The 26,895-nt window shown below is 42.1% G+C and overlaps 1 protein-coding gene across 4 annotated transcripts in view; it reads left to right on the top strand.

The window, feature by feature from the left end:
* dph6 (diphthamine biosynthesis 6) overlaps nucleotides 1–26,895 on the top strand; it is a 307,645-nt gene that overhangs the window by 237,332 nt on the left and 43,418 nt on the right. For all 4 annotated transcript variants that reach the window (XR_015080288.1, XM_086003446.1, XM_086003444.1 and 1 more), the window contains exon 14: nucleotides 23,976–24,372. Coding sequence is in view for 3 of the 4 variants with exons in the window: in XM_086003446.1 (XP_085859572.1) it covers nucleotides 23,976–24,372 (397 nt within the window). In the remaining variant the exon portion in view is untranslated. The remainder of the gene's footprint in view (nucleotides 1–23,975; nucleotides 24,373–26,895) is intronic.

The following is a 26,895-nucleotide window of genomic DNA, read 5'->3' as shown; positions in this document are numbered from 1 at the left end:
TCATCAGGTTGCTAAGATGTCCCTCTCTCTCCATCTCCCAGCTTCAGCTGCTCGGCGACTCCAGATATTCCTAAAGCAGCCTCCTCTGCTGTTGTAAGGTTTGCAAATGATGGAGGGCCACCGCCGGTTCTCTGCCTCTCCCTCTTATTTTGGGCTCTTTTCCTGCAAGGAGGGAAAGAAGAGAAGGTTGAGTGAGAGTGATGGAATGAGTGTAAGGAATGGATGGGTTAGATCTTTAGAGGGAGACTATGATGGAGCGGGGTGCCAAAGCCAAGTGGCCTCCTTGTGTGTTGTTAGTTGGTATGATTGCACAAGGATGAGGGTAAGTGTGAGGGGTGGCTAGTGAGATGGGGATGTGATAATGTAGATATGTTGGTGTGAGTAAGGATGTGCAGGAGCAGGGTAGGGAAGGCAGAGTGATGGGGATGTGATGAGAGGCACAGCAGGATGAAGTTGACTGTGGCTTTGCACTCACATTTCCTGACATAATAAGAACATTAAAACGTTTGCGGCACTGCACTCAGGTCCTCCTGAACACATCCCTCCTGTTGACCTCTGCAATCTGCAACCAGGCTGTTTCAGTCTCCTGGAGCGGTCTCTTCTGCCCACTGGAAGGGAAGAGTACCTCCCTGCGTGCTCTGACTCCCACCATAAGCATATGGAGGGAGTCATCGGAGAACCTGGGTGCAGCCCTCTACCTCTGTGCAATCATTGTCAGTGTAATGTGGCCATGGTCCCTTTAAATACCCCGGCTGAAAACATGACATGAATGACGTCAGCAGACCCGCACCATTTAATTGTGCCGGGTAACACGCAGGGCGGGCTTAATAGGCCCTATTGATGTAAAGGCGTTTTGTGCAGCGGGATGGAGCCAGCAACAGGGTTGTGATCTGCCACGGCCCGCACCGGACCCGCCCAGGTAGGGAAAATTCTGGCTTCTGTGTCTACTCTATCAAAACCTTTCATAATTTTAAAGACCTTTATTAGGTCACCTCTCAGCCTTCTCTTTTCAAGAGAAAAGGGACCCAGCCTGATCGGTATAACCCTGCAGTTCTGGTATCATCCTTGTAAATCTTTTTTGCACCCTCTCCAGTGCCTCTATATCCTTTTTATAATGTGGCTATCAGAACTGTACACAGTATTCCAAGTGTGGTCTAACTAAGGTTCGATACAAGTTTAGCATAACTTCTCTACTTTTCAATTCTACCCCTCTAGAAATAACCCCGAGTGCTTGGTTTGCTTTTTTATGACCTTATTGTGTCACAAATTTTAGTAGTTTCTGTATTTGTACTCCCAAATCCCTTTGCTCCTCTACCCCATTTAGAGTCTTATTTTCCAAGTAATATGTGACCTCCTTATCTTTCTTACCAAAATGTAATACCTCACACTTATCTGTATTAACATAGAAACATAGAAGATAGGAGCAGGAGTAGGCCATTCGGCCCCTCGAGCCTGCTCCGCCATTCAATGCAATCATGGCTGATCATCCAAATTCAGTATCCTGCCCCTGCTTTCTCCCCATATCCCTTGATCCCTTTAGCCTTAAGAAATATATCCAACTCCTTCTTGAATATATTTAATGAATTGGCCTCAACTGCCTTCTGTGGTAGAGAATTCCACAGGTTCACCACTCTCTGGGTGAAGAAATTCCTCCTCATTTCTGTCCTAAATGGCTTACCCCTTATCCTTAGACTGTGACCCCTCGTTCTGGACTCCCCGACCACCGGGAACATCCTTCCTGCATCTAGTCTGTCCAGTCCTGTCAGAATTTTATAAGTTTCAATGAGATCCCCTCTCATTCTTCTAAACTCCAGCGAGTATAAGCCCAATTGACCCAATCTCTCCTCATACGTCATTCCTGCCCTCCCAGGTATCAGCCTGGTGAATCTTCGCTGCACTCCCTCCATGGCAAGAACATCCTTCCTCAGATAAGGCGACCAAAACTGCACACAATACTCAAGATGTGGCCTCACCAAGGCCCTGTACAACTGCAGCAAGACCTCCTTGTTCCTGTACTCAAACGCTCTCGCTACGAAGGCCAACATATCATTTGCCTTCTTAACAGCCTGCTGCACCTGCATGCTTACCTTCAGCGACTGGTGCACAAGGACACCCAGGTCTCGTTGCACTTCCCCTTCTCCCAATCTATTGCCATTCAGATAATAATCTGCCTTCCTGTTTTTGACACCAAAGTGGATAACCTCGCATTTATCCACGTTATATTGCATCTGCCATGCTTCTGCCCAATCACCCAACCTGTCCAAATCATCCTGCAGTTTCTCGGCATCCTCCTCACAGCACACACGCCCACCCAGCTTTGTGTCATCTGCAAACTTGGAGATATTACATCTAGTTCCCTTGTCTAGATCATTAATATATATTGTGAATAGCTGGGGCCCAAGGACCGATCCCTGCGGTCCCCCACTAGTCACTGCCTGCCACTCGGAAAAAGACCTGTTTATTCCAACTCTTTGCTTTTTGCCTGCCGACCAGTTCTCTATCTAAGTCAGTACCTTGCCCCCAATCCCATGTGCCTTAACTTTACAAGCTAATCTCTTATGCGGGACCTTATCGAAAGCCTTTTGAAAGTCCAAATACACCACCTCCACTGGTTCTCCCTTATCTATTTTACCAGCTACATCCTCAAAAAATTCCAGTAGATTAATCAAGCACGATTTACCTTTTGTAAATCCATTTTGACTGTCCGATCCTGTCACTGTTTTCCAAGTGCTCTGCTATTACATCTTTTATAATGGACTCTAGCATTTTCCCCACTACCGATGTCAGGCTTACCGGTCTGTAATTCCCCGTTTTCTCTCTACCACCTTTTTTGAATAGTGGGGTAACATTAGCTACTCTCCAATCCATGGGTACTGTTCCAGATTCCATCGAATGTTGGAAGATGATCAGCAATGCATCTACTATTTCTAGGGTCACTTCCTTAAGTACCCTCGGGTGTAGATTATCAGGCCCTGGGGATTTATCGGCCTTCAATCCCGTCAATTTCTCTTCAAATACTGATTTATTTCAGTTCCTCCCTTTCATCAGACCCTATGTTCCCGACATCTCTGGGAGGTTATTTGTGTCCTCCTTTGTGAAGACAGAACCAAAATATGTATTTAATTGGTCTGCCATTTCTTTGTTCCCCATTATAAATTCCTCTGATTCTGACTGCAAGTGACCTACACTTGACTTCACCAATCTTTTTCTCTTCACATATCTATAAAAGCTTTTACAGTCAGTTTTTATGTTCCCTGCAAGCTTACTCTCATATTCTATTTTCCCCTTCTTAATTAATCTCTTTGTCCTCCTTTGTTGAATCCTAAACTGCTCCCAATCCTCAGGTTTACTGCTTTTTCTGGCCAATTTATATGTCCTCTCCTTGGATCTTATGCTGTCCCTAATTTCCCTTGTTAGCCACGGTTGAGTCACCTTTTTTGTTTTATTTTTATGCCAAACTGGGATGATGAACAAATTCTGTAGTTCATCCATGCGGTCTTTGAATGTTTGAATTGCCTATCCACCGTCAACCCTTTGAGTGACATTCCCCAATCAATCCTACCCAACTCGCGCCTCATACCATCTTAGTTCCCTTTATTTAAATTCAGTACCCTAGTCTCTGAGTCAACTACTTCACTCTCCATCTTAATGAAGAATTCTATCATATTATGATCGCTCCGACCCAAGGGTCCTCGTACAACAAGATTGCTAATTAATCCTTTCTCATTACATAATACCCAGTCTAAGATGGCCTGATCTCTAGTTGGTTCCTCGACATATTGGTCCAGGAAACCATCCCGTAAACATTCCAGGAATTCCTCCTCCACAGTATTGTTACTAATTTTGTTAGCCCAATCTATATGTAGATTAAAGTCACCCATGATGACTGCTGTGCCCTTATTGCACGCTTCTCTAATTTCCCTTTTAATGCCATCCCCAAACTCCGCATTACTGTTTGGGGGTCTATATACCACTCCCACTAACGTTTTCTGCCCCTTGGTATTTCTCAGTTCTACCCATACAGATTCCACATCATCAGAACTGATATCCTTCCTTACAATTGTGTTAATCCCCTCTTTAACCAGCAATGCTACCCCACCTCTCTTTCCTTTTTGCCCATCTTTCCTGAATATTGAATACCCCTGGATGTTGAGTTCCCAGCCTTGGCCACCCTGGAGCCATGTTTCCGCAATCCCAATCAAATCATATTCGTTTATCTCTGTTTGCGCAGCGAATTCATCCACCTTATTACAAATGCTCCTCGCATTAAGACACAAAGCCTTCAGGCTTGTTTTTTTAACGCTCTTGGACCTATTCGAATTATTATTTACTGTGGACATGTTTGATTTAAACTGTTGATTTCTCTGACTGCCACTTTTGTTTTTCTCCTTCCTATCTTTTGCTTTTATCCTTGTTTCCCTTTCCTCTGTCTCCCTGCTCAGGTTCCCAACCCCCCTGCCATTTTAGTTTAAACCCTCCCCCAGAGCACTAGCAAACACTCCCCCTAGGACATCGGTCCCAGCCCTGCCCAGGTGCAAACTGTCCGGTTTGTATTGATCCCACCTCCCCCAGAACCGGTTCCAATGTCCCAGGAATTTGAATCCCTCCCCCTTGCACCATTCCTCTAGTCACATATTCATCTGAAATATCCTTCTATTTCTACTCTGACTAGCACGTAGCACTGGTAGTAATCCTGAGATTACTACCTTTGAGGTCCTATTTTTTTAATTTACTCCCTAACTCCCTATATTCAGCTTTTAGGACCTCATCCCGTTTTTTACCTATATCGTTGGTACCTATATGCACCACGACAACTGGCTGTTCACCCTCCCCTTCCAAAATGTTCTGCAGCCGCTCTGAGACACCCTTGACCCTTGCACCAGGGAGGCAACACACCATCCTGGAGTCTCGTTTGCGGCCGCAGAAACGCCTATCTATTCCCCTTACAATAGAATCCCCTATCACTATAGCTCACCCACTCTTTTTCCTCCTGTCCTGTGCAGCAGAACCACCCCTGGTGCCAGGAAGTTGGCTGCTGCTGCTTTCCCCTGATAAGCCATCCCCCCCCAATAGTATTCAAAGTGGTATATCTGTTTGAGCGGGGGATGTCCACAGGGGACTCCTGCACTACCTGCCTGCGCCTACTACTCTGCCTGTTGGTCACCCATTCCCTTTCTGCCTGTGCAACCTTTGCCTGCGGTGTGACCAACTGCTTAAACGTGATATCCACGTCGTCCTCAGCATCGCGAATGGTCCAGTATGTATCCAATCGCAGCTCCAGCGCCGCAATGTGGTTTGCCAGTAGCTGCAGCTGGATACACTTCCTGCACACATGGTTGCCAGGGACACAGGAAGTGTCCCTGAGTTCCCACATAGCGCAGGAGGAGCATACCACGGGGTATTGAAATTCATTTGCCAATTATATGCCCATTCTGCAATAAATGTTAGCGCAGTCTTGTTCCAATGTTTTTTTTACCTTGATTATTAGTTTTTAAATATTCTCATAATTACAAAGCTTCCCAGTGGAACTGTAGCTACCCATTTTAGTGCAGTGGGCATGCTGGGTTGGCACAGTCTGCTTCTCGCATGTCAGGTCCAGAAATAAAAACAGAAAAAGCTGGAAACCACTCAATAAGTCAGGCAGCATCTGTGGAGAGAGAAACAGAGTTAACGTTTCAGGTCGATGACCTTTCACTGGAAGATGTTGGAGATTTACAGTTTCTAAGCAAGCACAAAGCTAGGGGAAAACAGAGCGGGGGTGGGTGGGGGAAGAACAAAGGGAAAGGTCTGTGATAGGGTGGAGGGCAGAAGCGATTAAATGGCAAAAGGGATGATGGTGCAATTGAGAGTTCAGAGCTTGTTTTCTTGACAGTAGTGTTTTGTGGCTGATTTGATACAAATTTTCTTATTCCTGCTAAATATTTGCTCTGTTTTAAGCTATCAGTGTATTTTATTTATTTTAATTTTAAACAGCTATTCTCAGTCAGTTACAAAAACAGTCTATCCAATGTAGAATATGCAGTTACTCACTGTATTTCTTTTGTGTATTCCAAATAATTGTCAGACAAAGAAGACCTTCAATACGATTAAATCAGCTCTTTTAATCTCCTAATGAGAATATTTATCATCAGAATATTCTCATTAGGAGCAATTTGCACCGTGTTCTAATACAGGTGGGTAAACTAGCTTCTCACTTCAACCCCAGACTTGATATTGTTCATTTGTCATTGTTCCAAATGATGGAAAAGATATTTATCATAGAATCAATCATACAGCACAGAAGGAGGCCATTCAGCCCATTATGCCTATTTATATGAATTCTTTGAGAACTGAAAGATCCATTCAGCTTTATAAGTAGTTTCATCTATTGCAATCTATGGCATCTGCAGAAACTACTTTCTATACATTTCTGATGCTGAGAACTGTAAAGTCAAATTGACCAAATCTGCAAAACCATAAAGTGTTTCTCAGTATTCCCAGAACTGGAGTTAGGCATTGATCTCATATTTTTGATCTTGGTGCAACAGTTCTCAAAGGGTTAAATGAACTATGAGATTAGCAGAGGTCAACAGCAAATCTGTGTTAAGAATTTTGAACTCAAGAACATTATTTTTGTTCTCTTCCCATTTAGCCAGGTAGTCAAAACAGGTAAAGCTAAACTACTGTAATATTCAGCAAATCAGAAGTATGCTTTACAGAAAGGATTGTGGTTATCAGGTGATGGGTTAATGTTAATATATTCATCGATATTTATTATACTAATGAGTCCTATTCATATCCTTAAGTACTGTAATTAAGAAGCTATTAAACACTGTCTTTATATGGTAATGTATCAGATGCCCTTTATTTATATTGTGAATAGTGAATGTCAAGGTGTGAAAATATTAAAATATGCTCCCAATATTGAATGCAGATAATCTGGTTATTGAAGTGTTTAATATTGTTATTATTTCCATTTTTAATGATCTAGATCATGATAACAAATTACCTAAATTATGTTTATCTAGAAAATTGGTGTTTGAGTACCATCATAAGCATATTGTTACTCAATGGTATAGTAATAAGCAGCTCCACTGTAATGTGAAATAAAATTCCTCCCAATTTTGCTTCTATAAGATCAGTATATTTCCATACAGTGATAAAAGTCTAAATAAAAAAAAATTGAAAATGATGATATCCGGATACTACATTTATTAGATTTGTGTACATAAATCACTAAATGTTTTGTGTAGTAAAATGCTGAATTCTTGTATGCTGCATTTCTTTGTGATGTTGAAGCATTGTCTACAAGTGATTGTAAGTGTGTCCCTTTACAGGATACATTCAGATATTCCTGTAACACATGTAGAGCAATCTGAAGTTTATAAAAGTAAATGGTTTACTTAGTTCTGCAGTGAAGCATCAAAGCGGAGGAAGTAGGCTTGCTGCTGCTTAAACAGCAGTCCTGCACTGTGCTGAGGAACTACTTCACGATGTGATTAGAAACCCCTGCTGCGTAGGAAATGTGGGGGGATCTTGCATACTTTGTCGACATATGCTCCCTGCTGCTAATAGGCTTTAACCTGTTTCCTGATTATTACATTTACCATGCAAATATCACCGTTCTGAGACTAGGCCTATATCCATGAGAGAACATGAAAGAAAGAGTTTCATGTATCATGATTTAAAAATTAAAAACTATCATCCAGGGAGATTAAAAGAGATAATGAGCAAGGAGTCTGCTTTTCAATATGGTGGCAGGGGCTCTAGGGGGTTAAAGTCCAGATGCTTAGTTGAAAAATGTTTTGGCAGGGTAGAAATAATAAGAGCTGTATGGAACAAATCCAAATGTCAGTATTGTTAAATAGGCTGAAGCAAGTTTCAGAGTCATTATATATACTCTCCACCCAACCACTTCTGTACCTATATAACCCAAAATATTCGGTCACCTTGACCATACAAATGGCACTTTTTTGGCAGAGGAAATTCTTGTAAATAAACAACTCTGGGCAGACACACTTATGGCTATGGTGAAATGGGTTGTTTTCTTTCTTAAGTTCAGCCAGTGCTTTTCATTTTTATTTATTTATTTATTGTATTCTTTTATGGTTAGGCCCACTCAGAGATGACAAATGGCATTCTAAGAGCAGGAAAGATAGATAAACAACTTTTCTTCACAAAGAAAAGGAGAGCAACAGAAGAGTTGAACGCTCTTTAGCTGGATTTATTGATTGTACTTAGCTGATTTGCTTTTACAGATTGTTTAGGTGTGGTTACTTCTTTTTAGTTTGATATGTTTTTTTTCCTCATGGAAGTTAGCTTTTTGCAGTTTAAGCAAAGGCCCTGTAACTCCTGAATAAAGAAACATTTTAGGTTGCATTTATACTGGTGCTACCAGTGTAAGACCGGTAGCTACATCAGCATAACTGATTCACAGCCAGCAGTACCTAATTCAGATCGTAAATTAAACTCTTGGGACCAGGAAACCATTCTGTACATGTGTGCTAACAGGCATGGGTGGACTCCTGTCCTGCAAATTTTAAATGTTTTGAGAGTGAGCTAGAGCTCGCATTCTCTCCAAACATTTTTCAAAACTCTGGGTAAGTTTACAAAGTGCCCTGAAGGTTCAATAAACCCAAGCCCACCCTGACATTGCAGTGGAATGGCACTCCATGCGCTCTCATCCTCCTGCCCTCCATAATCAGATGAGGACCTCCTTCAAAGTTATTCTGTCACTTTTTTATAGCTGCAAAGTGCAAACTTCCTCCTCACAATGCCAGGAATAGGGATCTCTCCATTTACTCTCTAATCCTATAAAAGTTGATGTTCTTTGTTTCCTTCGATTAATATTTCCTTGCCTTTGACACAATCTGTCACAGTATACAGTCGTTTTACCTTAGGCGAGCACTATCAACAGAAGACACATCTCCTGCCATAGGTGACACTTACAAATGCAAAGGGTGTGAATTTCAGAGATCCACTAGCATCGGAGACCCACTTTTTATGTCGGTCTCACAAGCTTAGAAGATTGAACGGTGATCTGATCGAGGTGTTTAAAATGTTAAAAGGATTCGATAAGGTAGTTACAGAGAAACTATTTCCTCTGATGGGGAATCAAGAACAAGGGGACATAATCTTAAAATTAGATACAGGCCATTAAAGAGAGAAATCAGGAAGCACTTTTTCACACAATGGGTAGTAGAAATCTGAAATTCTTACACCCAAAAGGCTGTGGATGATGGGACAATTGGAGAATTGAAGACTGAGATTGATAGATTTTTGATATGCAAGGGTATCAAAGGATATGGAGCTAAGGCGAGTAAATAAAATGGCCACTATCAATTAGCTAGAGTGGTGCGCATACATTGGCCAGGATTTTGCTCACCTTGGCGGGTCCGGGGCGGGCGATGTTGGTGGCGGGGCACGGCCCCGCTGCTGGCTCCATCCCGCTGTTGGCTCCATCCCGCTGCCTAAAATTAATTTACATTGATAGGGCTTGTTAAGCCCACCCAGCGCATTTCCCAGGACAATTAGAGCACGCGGGTCATTTGACGTCATTCATGACGCATCATCAGCCGGTTTCCTTAAAGGGACCATGGCTACCTTACTTTTGACATTTGTGCTGTCAGTATTCTACAGCATTGAAGTGCTGCAAACACTGACAATCACTGCACAGAGGTGCAGGGCTGCACCCAGGTTCTCCCATGACTCCCTCCATATGCTTAGGAGAGGAGGTCACAAGCAGGGATGTCTTCAGGAGGACTTGGGTGCAATGGTGCAAACCTTTCAATTATCTCATCAGATCAGGAAACAGTACAAAGCCACACTCACCTTCATCCTGCTGTGCCTCTCATCACATCCCCATCACTCTGCCTTCCCTACCCTACTCCTGCACATCCTTACACCAACTTACCTTGCACCTCCACCCATCCCTCTCTATCTACATTATCACTTCCACATCTTACTAGCCACCCCTCACACTCACCCTCATCTTAGTGCAATCATACCAACTAACAACACACAAGGGTGAGCAATTGGGTCTTTTATCCAATATTCATGTAAAGTTTCTGTTAATGTGCTGTCAAACATTGAAACCTTTATTTTCAACACTTTCCGTTCTTGGACAGATTTTTGTGCACCTTTGGAAGTGGCTTAGTGAGTTGCCGTGAATGGTGAGACATAACGGTACCCCCCGCAGTGTGAAAGGAATAACTTGGACATTGTAGGGATGCTTTATGGTGTTGGTGTGGAGTGGTGCCAGGGTGTACAATGTTAAGTGAAATCAATGTGGCCATGGTGACGCCATCCCTAGCCTCCTGGGCAACAATGTGCTCGGGTGCTGATGCCCTGTGTCTTGTGCAGCATCAGGTGATTGCAGAAAAGGTTGGTGTTGTTGTTGGTGCTGCTGGTGTTGGGGCTGATTGTGGTCGGATTCTGAGGACCAAAGTGAGACAGTATAAATGGCATCCATGTTGATGGAATAGATGGCAAGTGAAATAGAGATGACAGAAGCATTCTGTCAACAGTGAGAGAATTCTTCCAATGAGGTGACACTGGATGAAGAGTGGAAAGCCTGCAGAATCTGTGTTGGGAAATGGACTGAGAAACAGCTTGTTGCTGAGGAAAGTGATGATCTGTCAAGTAGGAGCTTTTACTGTATATTTGAAACTGTCAAGTAATCAGCTGGAGCAATGGCCACTGAACTCCTGCCTCAGATTGACAGTCGTGGTCCCCGAACAGTGTGGTTCCTGTAGTCATGAAGTTAAAGTTAAAAAGTAAGTTAAATAAACCTGTTAAGGTTCTGTTAAGTACATTATAATGAGTTTAATTGGGTCGCCCGCCGCTGCCGGTTGGGTCTGCTCAGTGCTGACAGACCCGACATTGGGAAAGGCAAGTTGCAGCGGGTTGACAGTGGGATCCCGACCCGCTGTCAAAAAAGAACACTTTCCCACCTGACCCGCCTGCTGACCCCCCCCTGGAAAATTTTGGCCATTGTTACAGCACCCCTCTCCCATGTTCAGTTACAGTGAACAGGGTATTAGAGCAAAATCCTTATTTAGCACCAACTAGAATCACCTTATTGCAAAAGAAATGGCTAATGATCACATGAATAATCCACCAGATTAATGTGAACAGCAGGGAGGATGGTAGATGATGATATCCCCTGAAGGTTAGGTGGAGCAGAAACCATAGTCCAAGATTCATTTTTATTTGTAGAAGGATGTTTTATGTGTAGTTTTTCCATTCTCTTTGGCTACTGAAGGAGAAAAGGGGAGTAAGTATAATAAAAAAGAGTTACTATACTGTAGTGCGCAATATAGCAAAAGCATGGACTCATGGAGGAGATATTTATTCAACAAATGCGGCTTAAAGCCCAGAGTAAAATTCAGCCAGCAGTTGTATGCAAGGTAATAAACTTCAGAATTTTATTGTGAAAACAAATTAATATCCCAGTCAAAGGAAGAAAAAAAATTGTCATGCTCGAACAGGTCACGGTGCAACATTGTCCTATTTCTAGATAAGCACTTGATCCAAATAGAGAAACTGTGGGGCAAATTGCTGAGGAACTAGATAGTAGCTGGAGTGGTTAACTGGAACTCAAAAGAACTGGGGAACACAGTGATTCTTAGGTATTTTCCTCTGGCAACCCTTTCTTCATTTTGGAACCCAGAGGAGGGATTAGCTGTAGCCAATGTCAGACTGGATCAAAATGATTTTACTGTAGCCAACATTTCTGCTCTACCATGGAGACAGATACATATTTCATGAACATGGTCTCTGCCTTTTCTTAATCTTTAATAGCCCTTTTATATGGTGCAGGTTGGGAATTAAATATTTACCCTGGATCCCATAATGTACATAACCTTGGGTGATGTAACCATTGGCCAGAAACTTTATGAACCATTACCAAGTGTTGTGACTGAGATGCATGTGCCAATAAAATAGCAACATTTTTTTTATTTATGTAGCCTTCCTCACAAAAAAATGTTTCACAGCCCATAATAAGGTGGAAAGCTACATGTGGAGGAAGAATTAAATAGAGTGGGTGATGCATGGGGGGCAGGTAGAGATTGCAGGCACAGTCAAAGAGATTGGTTTTTAAAGAAGTTTTTGAAGGCAGGGAAGGAGGTAACAGGACAAAGTGATTTTGAGAGACAATTCCAGCGGGCAGGGTGTAATGAGTGAAAGATTAGTCTAACCAATGTGTGGGTCCCGCTAGCTCTCTTTACCCCATCCCACATGATTTGTATTCTCAAATAGGTTAGCTTCTTGACCAAGTAAACTTGCTGCATGCATTTGCATAAGGTAACCTTGGTCAAATAACAATCTAAGCCAACGACAGTCTCTTATTCCCTTGATTTCGTGAACAGTGTACAAGGTTCAATGCAGGAGAAGTGATGGTGTGTCGTCTTCAGAAAAAGACTAAGAAGTTCTTTTGGATGAATGTGTCACTGACATCTTTATTTTGCAATGGCAGTGCTTAGGGGGAAGAATAATCCATTATGCCTTTCCCTGAAAGAAAGAACAATTCCTTAAGATTCCGTTTCTGGAGGGCAAGTGCAAATGACTTGAGTGAGAGCAAAATATGAAGGCGTCAAAGGTGTGCACAAAACTGGTCAATGGCCTTGAAGTTTTGTCAAACTCGATCATGAATGCTGAATTTTTCAAATCTTACAAAAGCTTGCTTATACAGGAGTGTACATGTACACCAGAGGAACAAAACAAAATGTCCTCTGCTGTTCAATCTGATACCAAAGAGGTTACAAAGATATATGCGGATGAATAAAGCCATATAGCTCATTCTTCCACATAAATCTATAACCTCCACCATCGTAGCATCTAACTGCCTCTTGATTGAACACTTGTGTTTTTACCTCCACTAACCTATCCAGAATACCATTCCAGGGATTAATCAGTCTTTGTATAAAATGCTTCCTGACATCACTCCTGTATTTGCCCTTTATCAATTTGTACTTTTCACCCATCATTCTACAGCTGTGGTTTATCAGGGTGATTTGAAGGCAGTCGTCACTTTACAAAAATGCAAGGCTACCTTGAGTTCATGGAAATCACTGGAGTCGTCTTCCCATCAAAATTATAGTTATGACAATTGATAAAATGAATAATAATCAGCAGGGTTAGTGTCACAAAGTGGTTTGACTTGGGCTCTGCTCTCGCAAAGAAGGATAAAATCTACTTGAATTATATGCCCATTTCATTGACATGCTGTTCAAAATTTATAGGATACAGTAGTGTTGTGGTTATGTTACTGGACCAGTAATCCAGAGGCCTGGACTAATAATCCTGAGTTCAAATCCCAACATGGCAGTTTGAGAATTTGAATTCAGTTTTTTTTAATATCTGGAAATAAAAAACTGGCATCATGCCAGATTGTTGTACAAACTCAACTGGTTCACAAATGTCCTTTAGGGAAGAAAACCTACTGCCCTTAACCTCTGTGGCCTATATGTGACTCCAGTCCCACACCCTGTGAAGTGGGCTAGCAAGCTACTCAGTTGTATCAAATGGCTCCAGGGCAAATAGGGATGGGCAATAAATGCATCCATACATAAGAGAGGCATTTATTTGGGTGGAGTAGAATTCCCCCAGTCATTGGAGGTATTGGCCCAGAACTTCGGGTCTCCACGGGTGAGTACGCACGGGGTACTCACCCGTAGGCCCAATGGAAGTGCCGGTTTTGTGCATGCACTGCGCATGCGCGGGAATCCGGCACTTCCGTTCCCCTGAAAGAAGGGGTTCAGAGTTCGAACGCGTGTGCCGGAGAGGCTGCGCGTGCGCATCGAACTTACGTTTTTTTTGCAGGTTTTCCTGGGAGGTTAAGTCTCCAGAAGTTAGACATGTAAAAAGCAGGTGTAAGGCCTGCTTTTTACAAGGTAAGTGGTGAATTAATTAAAGTTAAAACATTTTTTCCACAGGTTTATTATTTTTAAATACTTTAAAGCAAGGTAAGTTTATTTTTTAGCCCCGTTAGAAAATTTTAAAAAAAATTCATAAAGTTAAATTATTGTTTAAAATAGTTATTTCATGTAATTTATAGTTTATTTAAAAAATGTGATTTAAAAAAAAATTATTTGAAGATTTAATGATGTTTTGGGGCCCATAGTATTTCTAAGTTTTGACAGGTCCTGTCAAACTTATGAATGGGCATTCCCTGCTACCATTGGCTCTCCATGGCCCACGTGATCCCAGGGGACGCATCGAACTAACTGCGCCCCTGGGATACGCAAGCACTGCGCGCCGGCAGTTGGAGTGGCCTAGGATCGGAATTCCACGGGGGCCCACAGCTCAACGGCCGGCGCGCAAGGTAAGTGCAGGTCGGGGGCTTACACCCGCGGGCAGCCCCCTACCCGAATTTCTGGGCCATTATGTTTGGTCCTGTATTTTGATGCGGGATGCAAACATCGTATGCAAAGCCCTAGATTTACATGGTGACCAATGGATAACTCCATCTGCAAGCTCAGCAAAGGAACCAGAGTAGGCCACTCTATCCTTGCTTCTGTTATTGTGTCTTGAAACCTCTGATAGTTGGAGTGAAGAGTCTTTACTAACCATTGGAATATAGCAGCTTAAAAAGGACAGACTGTCCTAATCCTCTCAACAAATTCTTAGTGGCAGTCAGCAGCAGTTTTTGGAGGTGATAAATAGGGTGGCGAAGGGGTGGAAAGTTTCCAGGAAATTTCTGGAAATTTTCCATGGGAAGTTTAGCTTGGGAATTTTGCCCAAAAAAGCACATGCTGGCATAATATTGCTTTTTTTTTGTATTTCTTTCCTTTTTTTTCCACAGGTCCTCTCTTAAAATTAATAACAGAGATGGAATCTTAATTATTATGGAATTTCTTAATCAATATATGTTTATCTTCTTAGTTGGCTTGTTTTAATAATTACAAGTTTTGTGTGTGACTGTGAACAAATGCGTCCTGATTGGTTGGATGAGTGGAGGAGCGATTAGCTCCCTCTATTGGTGATGTAGCGTCATACGTGCACAGGTCATGCTTCCATCACATGGAGCATCAGGAAAAATTTACTCACCCTGTTGCAATCATGCTGATCGATCGCAGTTCGACACAGAGACGAATGCATAGAACAATGCCACATTTACCGTCGGATGTGTGGAAGCATTTTACCCCAGGAAAGACTGTGTACATGTGCAAACACTGTACAAAGCCATATGTAAAGAATGCCACATAGATGCAGCAGCATTTATCCAAATGCAACAACTTCACTCACAGCAGTCAGCCCAGAGTTCCTCTGCTTCCATTCAAGAAGATGATGGTTCACATTCAGCATCAGGCTCCTTATCATCAGCAGCTCCTGGCCCACTTGGAAAGTTCTTTGATACAATGGATAACCATAGCCAGAAGAATGCAGATGAGTGCCTTGCTCGAGCTGTATATGCGACAGGCTCACCCCTCATGCTCACAGCCAATGTGTACTGGAAGAGATTTTTCAATGTTATTCGCCCTGCATACTGTCCTCCCACCAGACATGCTTTGTCGACTTATTTGCTGGAGGCTGAGTATAACAGAGTCCAAGGAAAGCTCAAAGAAATGATAGAGATGGCAGACTGTGTTGCAGTTATCTCAGATGGGTGGTCAAATGTACGAGGGGAGGGCATCATAAACTACATCGTCTCCACTCCTCTCCCAGTGTTCTTCAAGAGCACAGACACGAAGAACAACAGACACACAGGCACATACATTGCTGATGAGCTGAAAGCGGTCATCAACGATCTTGGATCACAAAAGGTCTTTGCAGTAGTTACTGACAATGCTGCGAATATGAAGGCTGCTTGGGCTCAAGTGGAGGAGGCCTACCCTCATATTACATCTATTGGGTGCGCAGCTCATGGGCTCAACCTGCTCCTCAAGGACATCATGGGTTTGAGAACCATGGAAACACTGTACAAGAGAGCCAAGCAAGTTGTTAAGTATGTCAAGGGAAAACAGGTAGTTGCAGCAACCTACAACTCCAAGCAAACGACAAAGAACAAGAACACCACACTGAAGCTGCCCAGCAACACTAGATGGGGTGGCGTTGTCATAATGTACAACAGCCTTCTGGAGGGTAAGGAGTCGCTGCAAGAAATGGCAATATCCCAGTCTGGGGATATAGAAACCACCATCAAGAAAATACTGCTGGATGATGTGTTTTGGGAGAGAGTGGTTAGCAGCCTTAAACTACTCTCACCAGTAGCATCTGCAATTGCTCAGATTGAAGGAGATGACGCTGTCTTGTCAGATGTTCTCAGGCTTTTTGCTGATTTAAAAGTACAAATCAGCATTGTCCTATCCACATCCCTGCTGCTCAAAGCAGAGGAGAAGGCAATTGTTCAATTCATACATAGAAACATAGAAGATAGGAGCAGGAGTAGGCCATTCGGCCCCTCGAGCCTGCTCCGCCATTCAATGAGATCATGGCTGATCATCCAAATTCAGTACCCCATATCCTTTGATCCCTTCAGCCTTAAGAAATATATCCAACTCCTTCTTGAATATATTTAATGAATTGGCCTCCACTGCCTTCTGTGGTAGAGAATTCCACAGGTTCACCACTCTCTGGGTGAAGAAATTCCTCCTCATCTCTGTCCTAAATGGCTTACCCCTTATCCTTAGACTGTGACCCCTGGTTCTGGATTCCCCAGCCATCGGGAACATCCTTCCTGCATCCAGTCTGTTCAGTCCTGTTAGAATTTTATAAGTTTCAATGAGATCTCCTCTCATTCTTCTAAACTCCAGCGAGTATAAGCCCAATCGACCCAATCTCTACTCATACGTCATTCCTGCCATCCCAGGTATCAGTCTGGTGAATCTTCGCTGCACTCCCTCCATGGCAAGAACATCCTTCCTCAGATAAGACGACCAAAACTGCACACAATACTCAAGGTGTGGTCTCACCAAGGCCCGTCAGACCCGTCAAGAATTGTGTGTCAAGCCGATTCATGCTGCAGCATACATGCTGGACCCAAAGCATGTTGGGAGACCAATACTTTCTGGGGAACAGATCAGCAGCGCTTACAGTGTGATTTCTACCCTCTCACGCCACCTCAATCTGGACGTGGGCAAAGTTCTGGGAAGTCTGGCAAAGTTCTCTACCAAGCAATGTCTTTGGATGGGGACGGGATATGGGAATCATGCAAGCATATCAGTGCACATACCTGGTGGAAGGGACTTTGTGCATCTGAGGCCCTGTCACCCATTGCATCTGTGATACTCCAAATTCCACCTTCAAAAGCGGCCTCTGAACGAAACTGGTCACTTTTTGGGAATACGCATACAAAGGTGCGCAACAGGCTGACTAACAAGAGAGTGGAGAAACTGGTGGCTATCCGGGCGAACCTACAACTTATTGAGCCAGATACAGAAGTGTCCACCACACAGCTAGACAGTGACACAGAGGAGGAAATGGACATGTCAGAGCCAGAGTCAGAGAATCAGGAGGAGCAATGATGAGTAGAAGACTCATGAGTAGAAGACTCAAAGGGACAAAATAAGGACAAATTACAGGCTAAATAAGCTGACACTCTTTTTATTTTATTATAGATGGATCTTTTTTGTGGGGGTTCAATAAAGTTCAAAATTATAACCTAAATAAAGTTTTGAAAGCCTGTTTTTATTTGTATGGAACAGTATGTCTATTTTGATGATAAAGATAATCTACAAAGATAATCCAGAAATTCGGGCCCCCACGGGTGAGTATGTGCTGGGTACTCATGCATTGGCCCAACGAAAGTGCCGGTTTCGTGCATGCACTGCGCATGCATGGGAAACCAGAACTTCCGTTTCCTTAAAGGAAGGGGTTCAGAGGTCGAACGCGTACGCCGGAGAGGCAGCGCGTGCGCCTGGAACTTAAGTTTTTTTTCCAGGTTTCTCCAGGAGGGTAAGTCTCCAGCAGTTACACTTTTAAAAAGCAGTCGCAAGGCCTGCTTTTAACAAAGTAAGTGATGAATTAATTAAAATTAAAACATTTTTTCCACAGGTTTATTCTTTTTAAATACTTTAAAGAAAGGTAAGTTTATTTTTAGCCCTGTTAGAAAATGTAATTAATTTTTTCAAAAATTTAAATTATTGTTTAAAATAGTTATTTTATGTAATTTATAGTTATTTTAAAAATGTGATTTTTTAAAATTTATTTGGAGTTTTAGTTATGTTTTGGGACTTATAGTATTTATAGTTTTGACAGCTCTTCCTGTCAATTTTATGAATAGACATTTCCCTGCTACCATTGGCTCTCCATGGCCCACGTGATCCCAGGGGACGCTTCGAACTAACTGCGCCCCTGGGATACGCAAGCACTGCGCGCCGGCAGCTGGAGAAGGCCCAGGATCGGAATCCCACGCAGGCCCACAGCTCAACGGCCAGCGCGCTAGGTAAGTGCAGGTCGGGGGCTTGCACCCGCGGGAAGCCTCCGACCTGAATTTCTGGGCCAATATAAGGGTCAGAGACAAAAGCCATCAGTGTGCAAAAAAACTCTAAATTCCCGAAAATTCCCATGGAAAGTTTCCTCCTTTAAAAATTCCCAGAATTTTGCAACCCTAGTGATAAATATCGTGGAGATATGTGATCAACTGGGCAAAAAGCAAAATCCCTCTGACAAGTGCTGTCACTTCATTTTCAACGATCATTAAACAGTGTTAAATAACTGAAAATCTAGGTTCTGCCAGAAGCATGCAGGATGGCCACAATATTTACTACTCCCCGGAATAGATTTCACAAAATAAAAAAGGATGCAACTTTCTTTTATTACCGTGGGATGGGTTGGAAAAAGAAAACCCTCACATTGAATGATAATAGTCTTTTTGTCCTAACTGCATGTCCCACCCGGCCTAAACTGCCTCTTTTCAAAGTTGCTGTCAGGTGGAAAGTAATCAAAAATAGACTTAGCCTAACTAACAATGAGGGACGTTAGGAATTCCTGAGCATGCATTAAACTGCATAGCTTTCCAAGGTAGGGCACTAAGCTGTTGACTTGTGTCATAGTCCTTAAACTGACTACAAATTGAACAGTACCTAATTTCTCCAGATGGCCCTTCGATAGGATCCGATAATTCCACCCTCAGGAATGGTTGTTCGAAAATTCCCAGCCTCAACTTTTCAAAGATGTATCCTGTGGATTTTCACCATCAGCAGAAGTCTGATTAAAGGATCTTTTAAGTTTTGAACCACTGGCTTTAATGTCGGAAAATAGAATGTTGTTAGATTTTTGTTCCATTTAGAACAGCTAATGTAGTATTGCATGGTTTTCTCAAGAAAACTCCAGCAGCCACAAAGCTTTTATTCTCTTACTTGCTTGGGAAATAACACTGGAATTTCAACTATATATCTTGCAAAATATGGTTTTGTTGTTGATTATTAAAATGAGGCATCTGGAAAGTTTTTATCTGCTTCATATTAGCAGTGATGGAGGGCTGCACTGACGGGCCACAATGGGAAATTACTAGGTTGTTGAACACTTAGCCCTAGAGCCCTCCACTGGGCAATCTTTAAGGAGGTAGATCAATCATTTAAACCTTTCATGGGGAAGGATAGACAGTGCATTAGCTCATCAAGCTGGGCCAAATAGCCCGTCAATGCTGAATTCTTCAGGGTAATGCATTCTTACGGAAAAATTCACACTTTATTGGTCAAAAATAAATGTCACATTATTGTTAAATAGAATATTATTTGTCGGATGTTGGGAGTCATTTTCAACTTCACTACCTGAATGGGTGACCTGGCCAAAGGGGTCGGGCGGGTTCTACAACAGGTGGGTGATCAGCTCTACCAGGTTACTGCCCAGGTGGCAGCATCGAAAATGATCCCCCTTGTGTTTTAATATATTTGAAATGATGGTATGTACTTTCAAAATAACTTTACTCAGGGTGATAGATTTTGATAAATTGTCTAGCTTCTATGTTGTAAAATGCTAATTAAATGTGTATACTGGCTGACATTGCATCCCATTTGAATCAAGTTCTGGCTTCACATTGGATTCAGTGATGACCTGTAAAAACCCAAGACTCAGCTGGACATAGGTCATGTTGTGCAAAAACGTGTAATCTTGACCAATAAAGGCAAGACCAGGTGAATCTTAGAATACAAAATTGTGGTACCTGCCAAGCCAAGCTTGAGGAAACTGAGCTCATTTGGACCTTGACAAATAATCCTGGGCAAGGTTGTGCTTTATTGGCAGCCACCGTTGCCAAGTTTGAGTCCACAGGCCACCTGTCACTGTAATTGGTTTGCCTCAACTTTGCACATTTTCATCAATTCTCAGTCAGAATGCAACAAAGCCAACATTTTCAGCTTGCTGCAGTTGAATCCTGCCTCCTGCTGGCCAGCCACTGAGCAGCATGAGTGGAGAAGCCCCAGGCTCCATCTGTCTTGCTCTTTTAGCTGGAGGATATTTGTGGTGTAGTTTGACTTGCCTAGGGGAGAAAAATGGGGGGAAACAATAACTGCATTGCAAAAGGTTAAAATTATGGAAAACATCAGAAACCATTTTGGACTTTTGTTGAGGCATTGTAACAAAACATACATTTTGAAGAAATTTGTAGAAAAACTGCATTAGTTTATTTTTCTGTTAAAACACTTCTTTCTCACAGAAATTCATTAAAAAAATCAGTTGAATTAATTTCCAGTAAAGTGCTGCACAGTATTTTAAAATATGTTCTACAATATATAGACACAAAATATCATTTATGCTGTGAGAGGATCAGTCTTTTTAAGTGGAAGGGGTATTGACATTAAAACCTGTGACAGGTTGAATAAAAAAAGAGAAAAGTTTACTGTAGATGAATGGGTTGACCTGGAAGTTGTGGAAATGTTTTCAAGCTGCACCTTAGCACCTTGGGCCAACAAAATGGCCTTTAAGCTTGAGCGAGCTTGGCTCTTTCCAGCACAGAGCTCTAATTTTCATCTTTTCAAACTGTTTTCTACCACTTGGAGTAGAATTAGTATTGACAAGGATAGAATTTGTCTCCTGAAGGAGAATAGCCTACCCGTGTAAGTGCTAATACAACATTTATCTGTCGGTAACTTTACACCACTTCCCTGCCATACCTAATACACCAAAAGCAAACTGCTCTCTGAAATGTTATTGTGTCTGAAGTGCTAGCAATTTGAGGTGAAATCATTTCTATTTTTGCCATCCCTCACACAACAAGGATACTTGTGTGATTGTTTGCTGTTGATATACAATTAGTCTCTGCTAACGTTTAATCCACAAGTGAGGGTGATTTTTATTTAAACAGTGCACTACAATCAAGCAGCAATGTATTTCACTGTGGAAAAATGCTATGGGTATTCTTTACAGTAATTTAGTAGCCGAGTTGTGAAATGGAGTATGTGTAACCTATTATTATGCACCACTCACGAAGTGCAAGTGGATGAAAATTGATCCTGTAAATTGAAAGAGGGATAAGTGTTGTGCCCTTATTGATGCGTGTACAGTTTTTTTTTCACTTGGTAATTTGTTGATTTCATTCCTGTCCCGTTTTAAGACAGCACACAGCAAGTGGAAAAACGATTTTCAAAGGCTGGTCCAATTTTTGTTAAGGGTTACATTTAAGTCCCTTGCGGTGTCGTCACTGTGGTTAACACTTGTTATAAAATGCTCAACTATTAGATTAAAGCTTTTACGAGGAAAGATTACAAGTAAAGTGGTTTGCGATGAGAAATTTCATGAAATTTACTGTGGTGAGATGTGAAGTCCAAACAGGAGCAGTCTTTATTGGTGCGCTATAGTATGTAATTCAGATTACTTCCGTTTTGCTGAAACTAATTTAAAGAATATTAAAAATGGCTCAAACTTCTGTGTTTGTCTATTAATCTAATCATAATTAAAAAATAATCATCCAGATAAAAGTGCGTGTCCTCTACATGAAAAGCAAATACCAATAAGTGATCTTTTACCATGTCATGTTACTGTTTTCATTTAAGGGAAAAAAGGTTTGTCAAACAGCAATAATTAACTTTTAAGACTGGGCATGTATGAGAAGTTCTGTGTCATACCTGCTTCAGATTGGCTCAAATGTAACATTCATTAAACTTTAAACAAGCCACAAATGAAGCAGTAAGATATGTACCAATTTACATGCAGAAAGTGGGAATGAAAAATAACAATCTGCATTTTTAAAAATATTGCAATCAAATATAAGCAACTCCGAGCATGAACAGCATTTCTTCAAGTGCTGAGAAGCTTAATCAACGATCCTTAAAGGGACCACTGGAGGTCTTGCCAAAAAGCTAAGTTTTGTTGTGTTTTTCAGATTTTTGTGGGACCAGGAGGAGTACCATTCTCGCGCCCTCTAACATCCGCGCCTCCCCCCCCCCCCCCCCCAAACTGGACAGGCCTTAACCGTCGACTGGCTGTGAGCTGTGGCCGGCCGACTTTCCGCTGCAAGATACCTATGAGCTGCAACAGGGCACCTATTTGTCGACTGCAGCTCACCAACCAACTGTTGGTGAGGCCTGAACCTGAAAGTGGTTGCGGCCTCCCGATTGCTGCGTTGGGGCGGGCGCCTTGGGTGCATTGCCGATATCGTGCCCGTTCAACACCCAAATCGATAGTCTTCCCCAGTAACCTCTGGATTAGATTCACTACAAGCCTTCAGAAGAGAGCAGGAGAAGTTCCTGTGAGTGGAAACCTTCTCCATTTAAAGGAGAGAGGTGGGGCCAGAAGTTACAGTTACTGTTGTGCTGGAGTTTGCCTAATTGTTCTTGGGAGGCAGAGAGGAATTTCACAGTTTTTATTTTCCTAAATTGGTTGAATTTTTTTTCGCCTCCCTCAAGAGACTGTGTGACTGATGGGGTTGATTTTAAACCCTCTTTTTTTCTTTAAAGTGATGAGCAAAATCTTGGGACAGGAACTGAAAAACAGAGACAGTGTGAGCAGTGGAGGGTATGTTTGTTAGTGCGAATCTAGGTTCTTTGCTTTGAAAAATCCAGAAATGTCTTCAGCAGTTTGCTGTTTCAATCGGTCCTCGAAAATGAACAAAATTTAGCACAATAAGATTTGTTCAGGAATCTCAATGTAGGCAGTTGAATGCATAAAATGAGAAATCAGTGCTGATACAGCGTAAAGGGAATACTCATGTAAGATTGGATTTAATCATTATTTATACTGGGAAGCTCCGCATTAGGTCTAGTGGCGGCTGTACCTGACCCAGGATTGTTTGTCGCAGTCAATATGCAAAATATTTCTGTCTCCATTTCTGCTGCTGCCCATCAGTTTGCCTGAATTCCAACCAATTGGGGAATGCATTGGGGTAAATGCATTGGAGTAAATGCGTTGCGAACAGCAGGAGGCTAGAAAAAATTAAGTATTGGCAGCTATTGCTTGGTACTACTACAATTCTGGAGAATATTCATGTTTAGGTTATGAGCCTAGAGAATAAAATTAAAATATGCAATCCACACTTTTATTTCTCATGAAAAAAATTGTTCTAATGAAATACCATTTTTGCTTTTAAGACTGAGTTATGATTACATTCGGTGCATTTGTTTAAATTCTAATGAGGGTTGGCACAAGTGCAAATGGTATTCTTCACATGAGCTTTCAGCTGTCTTCAGAGATGAGCTTGGCACCATCTTTATACTCCCTGGAATAGGATTGATGTAATAAGTTCATGAGGTTGCCTCTGCCACAGATAACTGCTACTTTTGTCAGGGAGTCATGCTGCTACTTTAATTTTTTGACTTCTGCAAGCACACAAAAACATTTTAAAATTTGCTATATGGAACTGATGAGGGCAAGCATGGTACTGCTGAAAAATGTTGCATAGCGTAAGTTGTGCACAGTTCAGGTACTTGGTCAGTCCGTCTCGGTGGGGAAGTGGTACCCATGTGCTGATTGATAAGGTAGCAACCATGGAAACAGTTTTTATTTCTAGTTTACAGATTGCAGGAGTCTTCTACGAATTCACAGTAATGCTCCAAACATGTGAATTTGTGTGACATGCACTAATTTTCCTAATATATTTTCATTATGAATCACAGGATGAAGTTTATGGAGATTCGGAGGCTATTTCTGGCCTACTGGTAGTAGCCGTGTTCCCTCATCTGCCAAAAAGTGCTGCAGTGGAGTGGCATGTCATTGCCCTGACTGACGATCCCTGTGAGAGAAAATCCTTCATGATAAATAAGAAGTTGGATGATTATATAATTGACTGTGAGGTGGTTGTGTCAAGTTCGCTGTCAAGTGCTGCTATCTCATTGACTCTAAGTCTTCTGTTGCCATCAGTGACCTCTTTAGATTTAAAGGATGCACTGCAAGAACTAGCTCTTGTATTCCAGCAAGCAATGGATAAGCTCCCTCAAGATGTTACCCAACTTCCTCTGTGCTTCAAAACTTTCTATTGTGAAGACACCATAAATCCCAGCTTCGTGCAAAGAGGTAGGACTGTCTCATTGCTAGAAGTTATAGTTTAGTTGGAAATATATAACTGCAATGCTAGAATGTTGAACTATTGACTTCGAGACAAGAGTTCAAATCCCAGGGTTGACTGACATTTTCGGATGGACATTTCCAAAAGGCCTCGCCATTTCCTATCTCTGTAACTTTGTTCATCCCTAACTCCCTCATAAAACTGCCCTTTCCTTTGACTCTGGTCTCTTGTGCATCACCCCCCCCCCCACCTTCACCCCACTATTGGCGGCCATACCTTCAGCCACCTAAACTCTGTGCTCTGAAATTTCCTCCCCAAACCCCTCTGCCTCTACAATACCTTCTCATTCTTTAAAACCCACCTCTTTGACCAAGCTTTTAGTCACCCCTTCTAATATCCCCCTCTTGACTTCGCGTCCATTTATTTAACTATGCCTCTGTGAAGTGCCTTGGGATGTGTTTCTATATTAAAGGTGCGATATAAAAGCAAGTTATTGTTGTAGTAGGTAAGGGAAGAAAAATGGGTTTATCATTATTCAAGTATAACTTCTGAATAGCCCAAGGTAGCATTGATAACATCTATGGCAACATCTGAGCTGGAGTATTTTATTTTTCCATCTTGAGGACAGTAATTTGGATGCAGTGGTAAGATGAAAGTGGTATCTTTGTTTATTTTCTTTAAAAGTTCAAGTGACATGCTGCATAATTGTTGTAAAAGATGCATAACTTTAGCAGCTGGGTACCTTATAATCAAATGCTGATGTTGCACCTTTATGCAAAGTTCTATGATCTTTGAATCCATGATTGGTGTATTTATACAAGTAATTTTGTTTTACTGCTTAGCCACGTGGTGTAGAAAAGACACAGCTGTGGGCTTTAAACAAGTATGTTTTATGATCATACGGATAGAAAACCCATCCACCAATTTTATTTGGCATGTGCATTACCTGAGATTTAGTAATTCTTCAGAGCAATAGTAGTGTCATGGTGTCATCTTATTTCAAAGTCTTGTTGCAACATTTTCTGGGAAGATAACAAATGTCACTGCATCATGTGGTTGCCCTTGCGCCAGTGGTGGAGTTTGGTTTGACCGAACGTGGGGTTGGGGGTCGTACTCGAGATTTGGCCGACTTGGCAGGGAAGAGACCAAGCTGAGAACTGGGGAATGTTGACTTACCTAGTTGGAAGGCTGAGCGGAGCACCACTGGAGGTTGAAGACTGGTGACAGAGGTTCCTGGGAGCGAAATGGAGGCGGTCCTCCAAAGCTGCATTGGCCGACACTCAAAATGATTGGGGGGAGGGGTCATGACCCCCAACTGGTTCCACCACTGGGTTGCTCAGACAGCAGCTTCAAGTTATCCCTTTCACCAATTTCTGACCAGCAAACTGTTGTTGTTTTAAATGAAAAGTATTTTGGATATCCTGTTGAGTATTTAGGTTTACTCAATGCCTCTTTTTAACCTAGCAATAGCACAGCATCAGCCAGATGTGTGATTTTAAACAAATAAACTGTATGCAGTCAATGTTCATGTAAAATAATCAAAAGCAGCTGTGAGAAGTCACCAGATTCACTGCTTATAGTAACAATTAGACCTCATAATGTATGGTGTTGTGCTAATTTCTTTGGTGTCAAGCTTGGCTCAGTTGGTAGCACTCTCGCCTCTGAGTCAGAAGATTTTGGGTTCAAGCCCCACTCCAGAGACTTGAGCACAAAATCTAGGCAGACACCCCAGTGCACTACTGAGGGAGTGCTGCACTGTCGGAGGTGCCATCTTTGGGATGAGACATTTAACCGAGGCCCCGTCTGCCCTCTTAGGAGGGACTTAAAAGATCCCATGGCACTATTCAAAGAAGAGCTGGAGAGTTCTCCCAGCACCCTGGCCAATATTTATCGCTCAACCAACATCACTAAAAACAGATTATCTGGTCATTTATCTCATTGCTGTTTGTGGGACCTTGCAGTGCACAAATTGGCTGCCGCGTGTCCTACATTACAACAGTGACTACACTTCAAAAGTACTTTGTTGGCTGTAAAGCACTTTGGAACGCCCTGAGGTTGTGAAAGACGCTATATAAATGCAAGTTCTTTCTTTCTTTAGATCAGTTTTGGCGGTGGGGGAATTATGTCATAATACAGTACCAATTACACGCTGTCATGAGCTTTAGGACCAATACTATTTTCTACATTACCATTTCCTCTACTTTACCGTATAAAGTGAACAACAGCTGGAACTGGTTGCCAGTAAGCGTGGTCGAGGCCAGGATTACTGAACTTACTTAAGAAACAGCTCGAAGCTGTAATGGGAAGATGGTAGGGTTGGTATTCTGAAAGGGTGAAATCAAAAGTGCCAAAGGGCCTTGTACATCTGGACCGATTTTGTGACTTCATGCCAGCTCTACTGAATTTCACAAGCTTGTTATTGGGAAGCTTTTCAAAATTAAGGAAAATATTGTTTATTTTAAAGCGTAGCAATTCCACTGTGGAGTTGTGTTATTATTCGTAACCACTCGAGCTTTACAAACATATGAAAA

Source organism: Somniosus microcephalus, chromosome 12 (assembly GCF_052327205.1).
Source record: "Somniosus microcephalus isolate GS21.2 chromosome 12, FLI_Smic_1.0, whole genome shotgun sequence".
NCBI classification, from domain to species: domain Eukaryota; kingdom Metazoa; phylum Chordata; class Chondrichthyes; order Squaliformes; family Somniosidae; genus Somniosus; species Somniosus microcephalus.
Note: the sequence above shows the minus strand (reverse complement) of the source record. Positions and strands in the feature narration are given on the sequence as shown.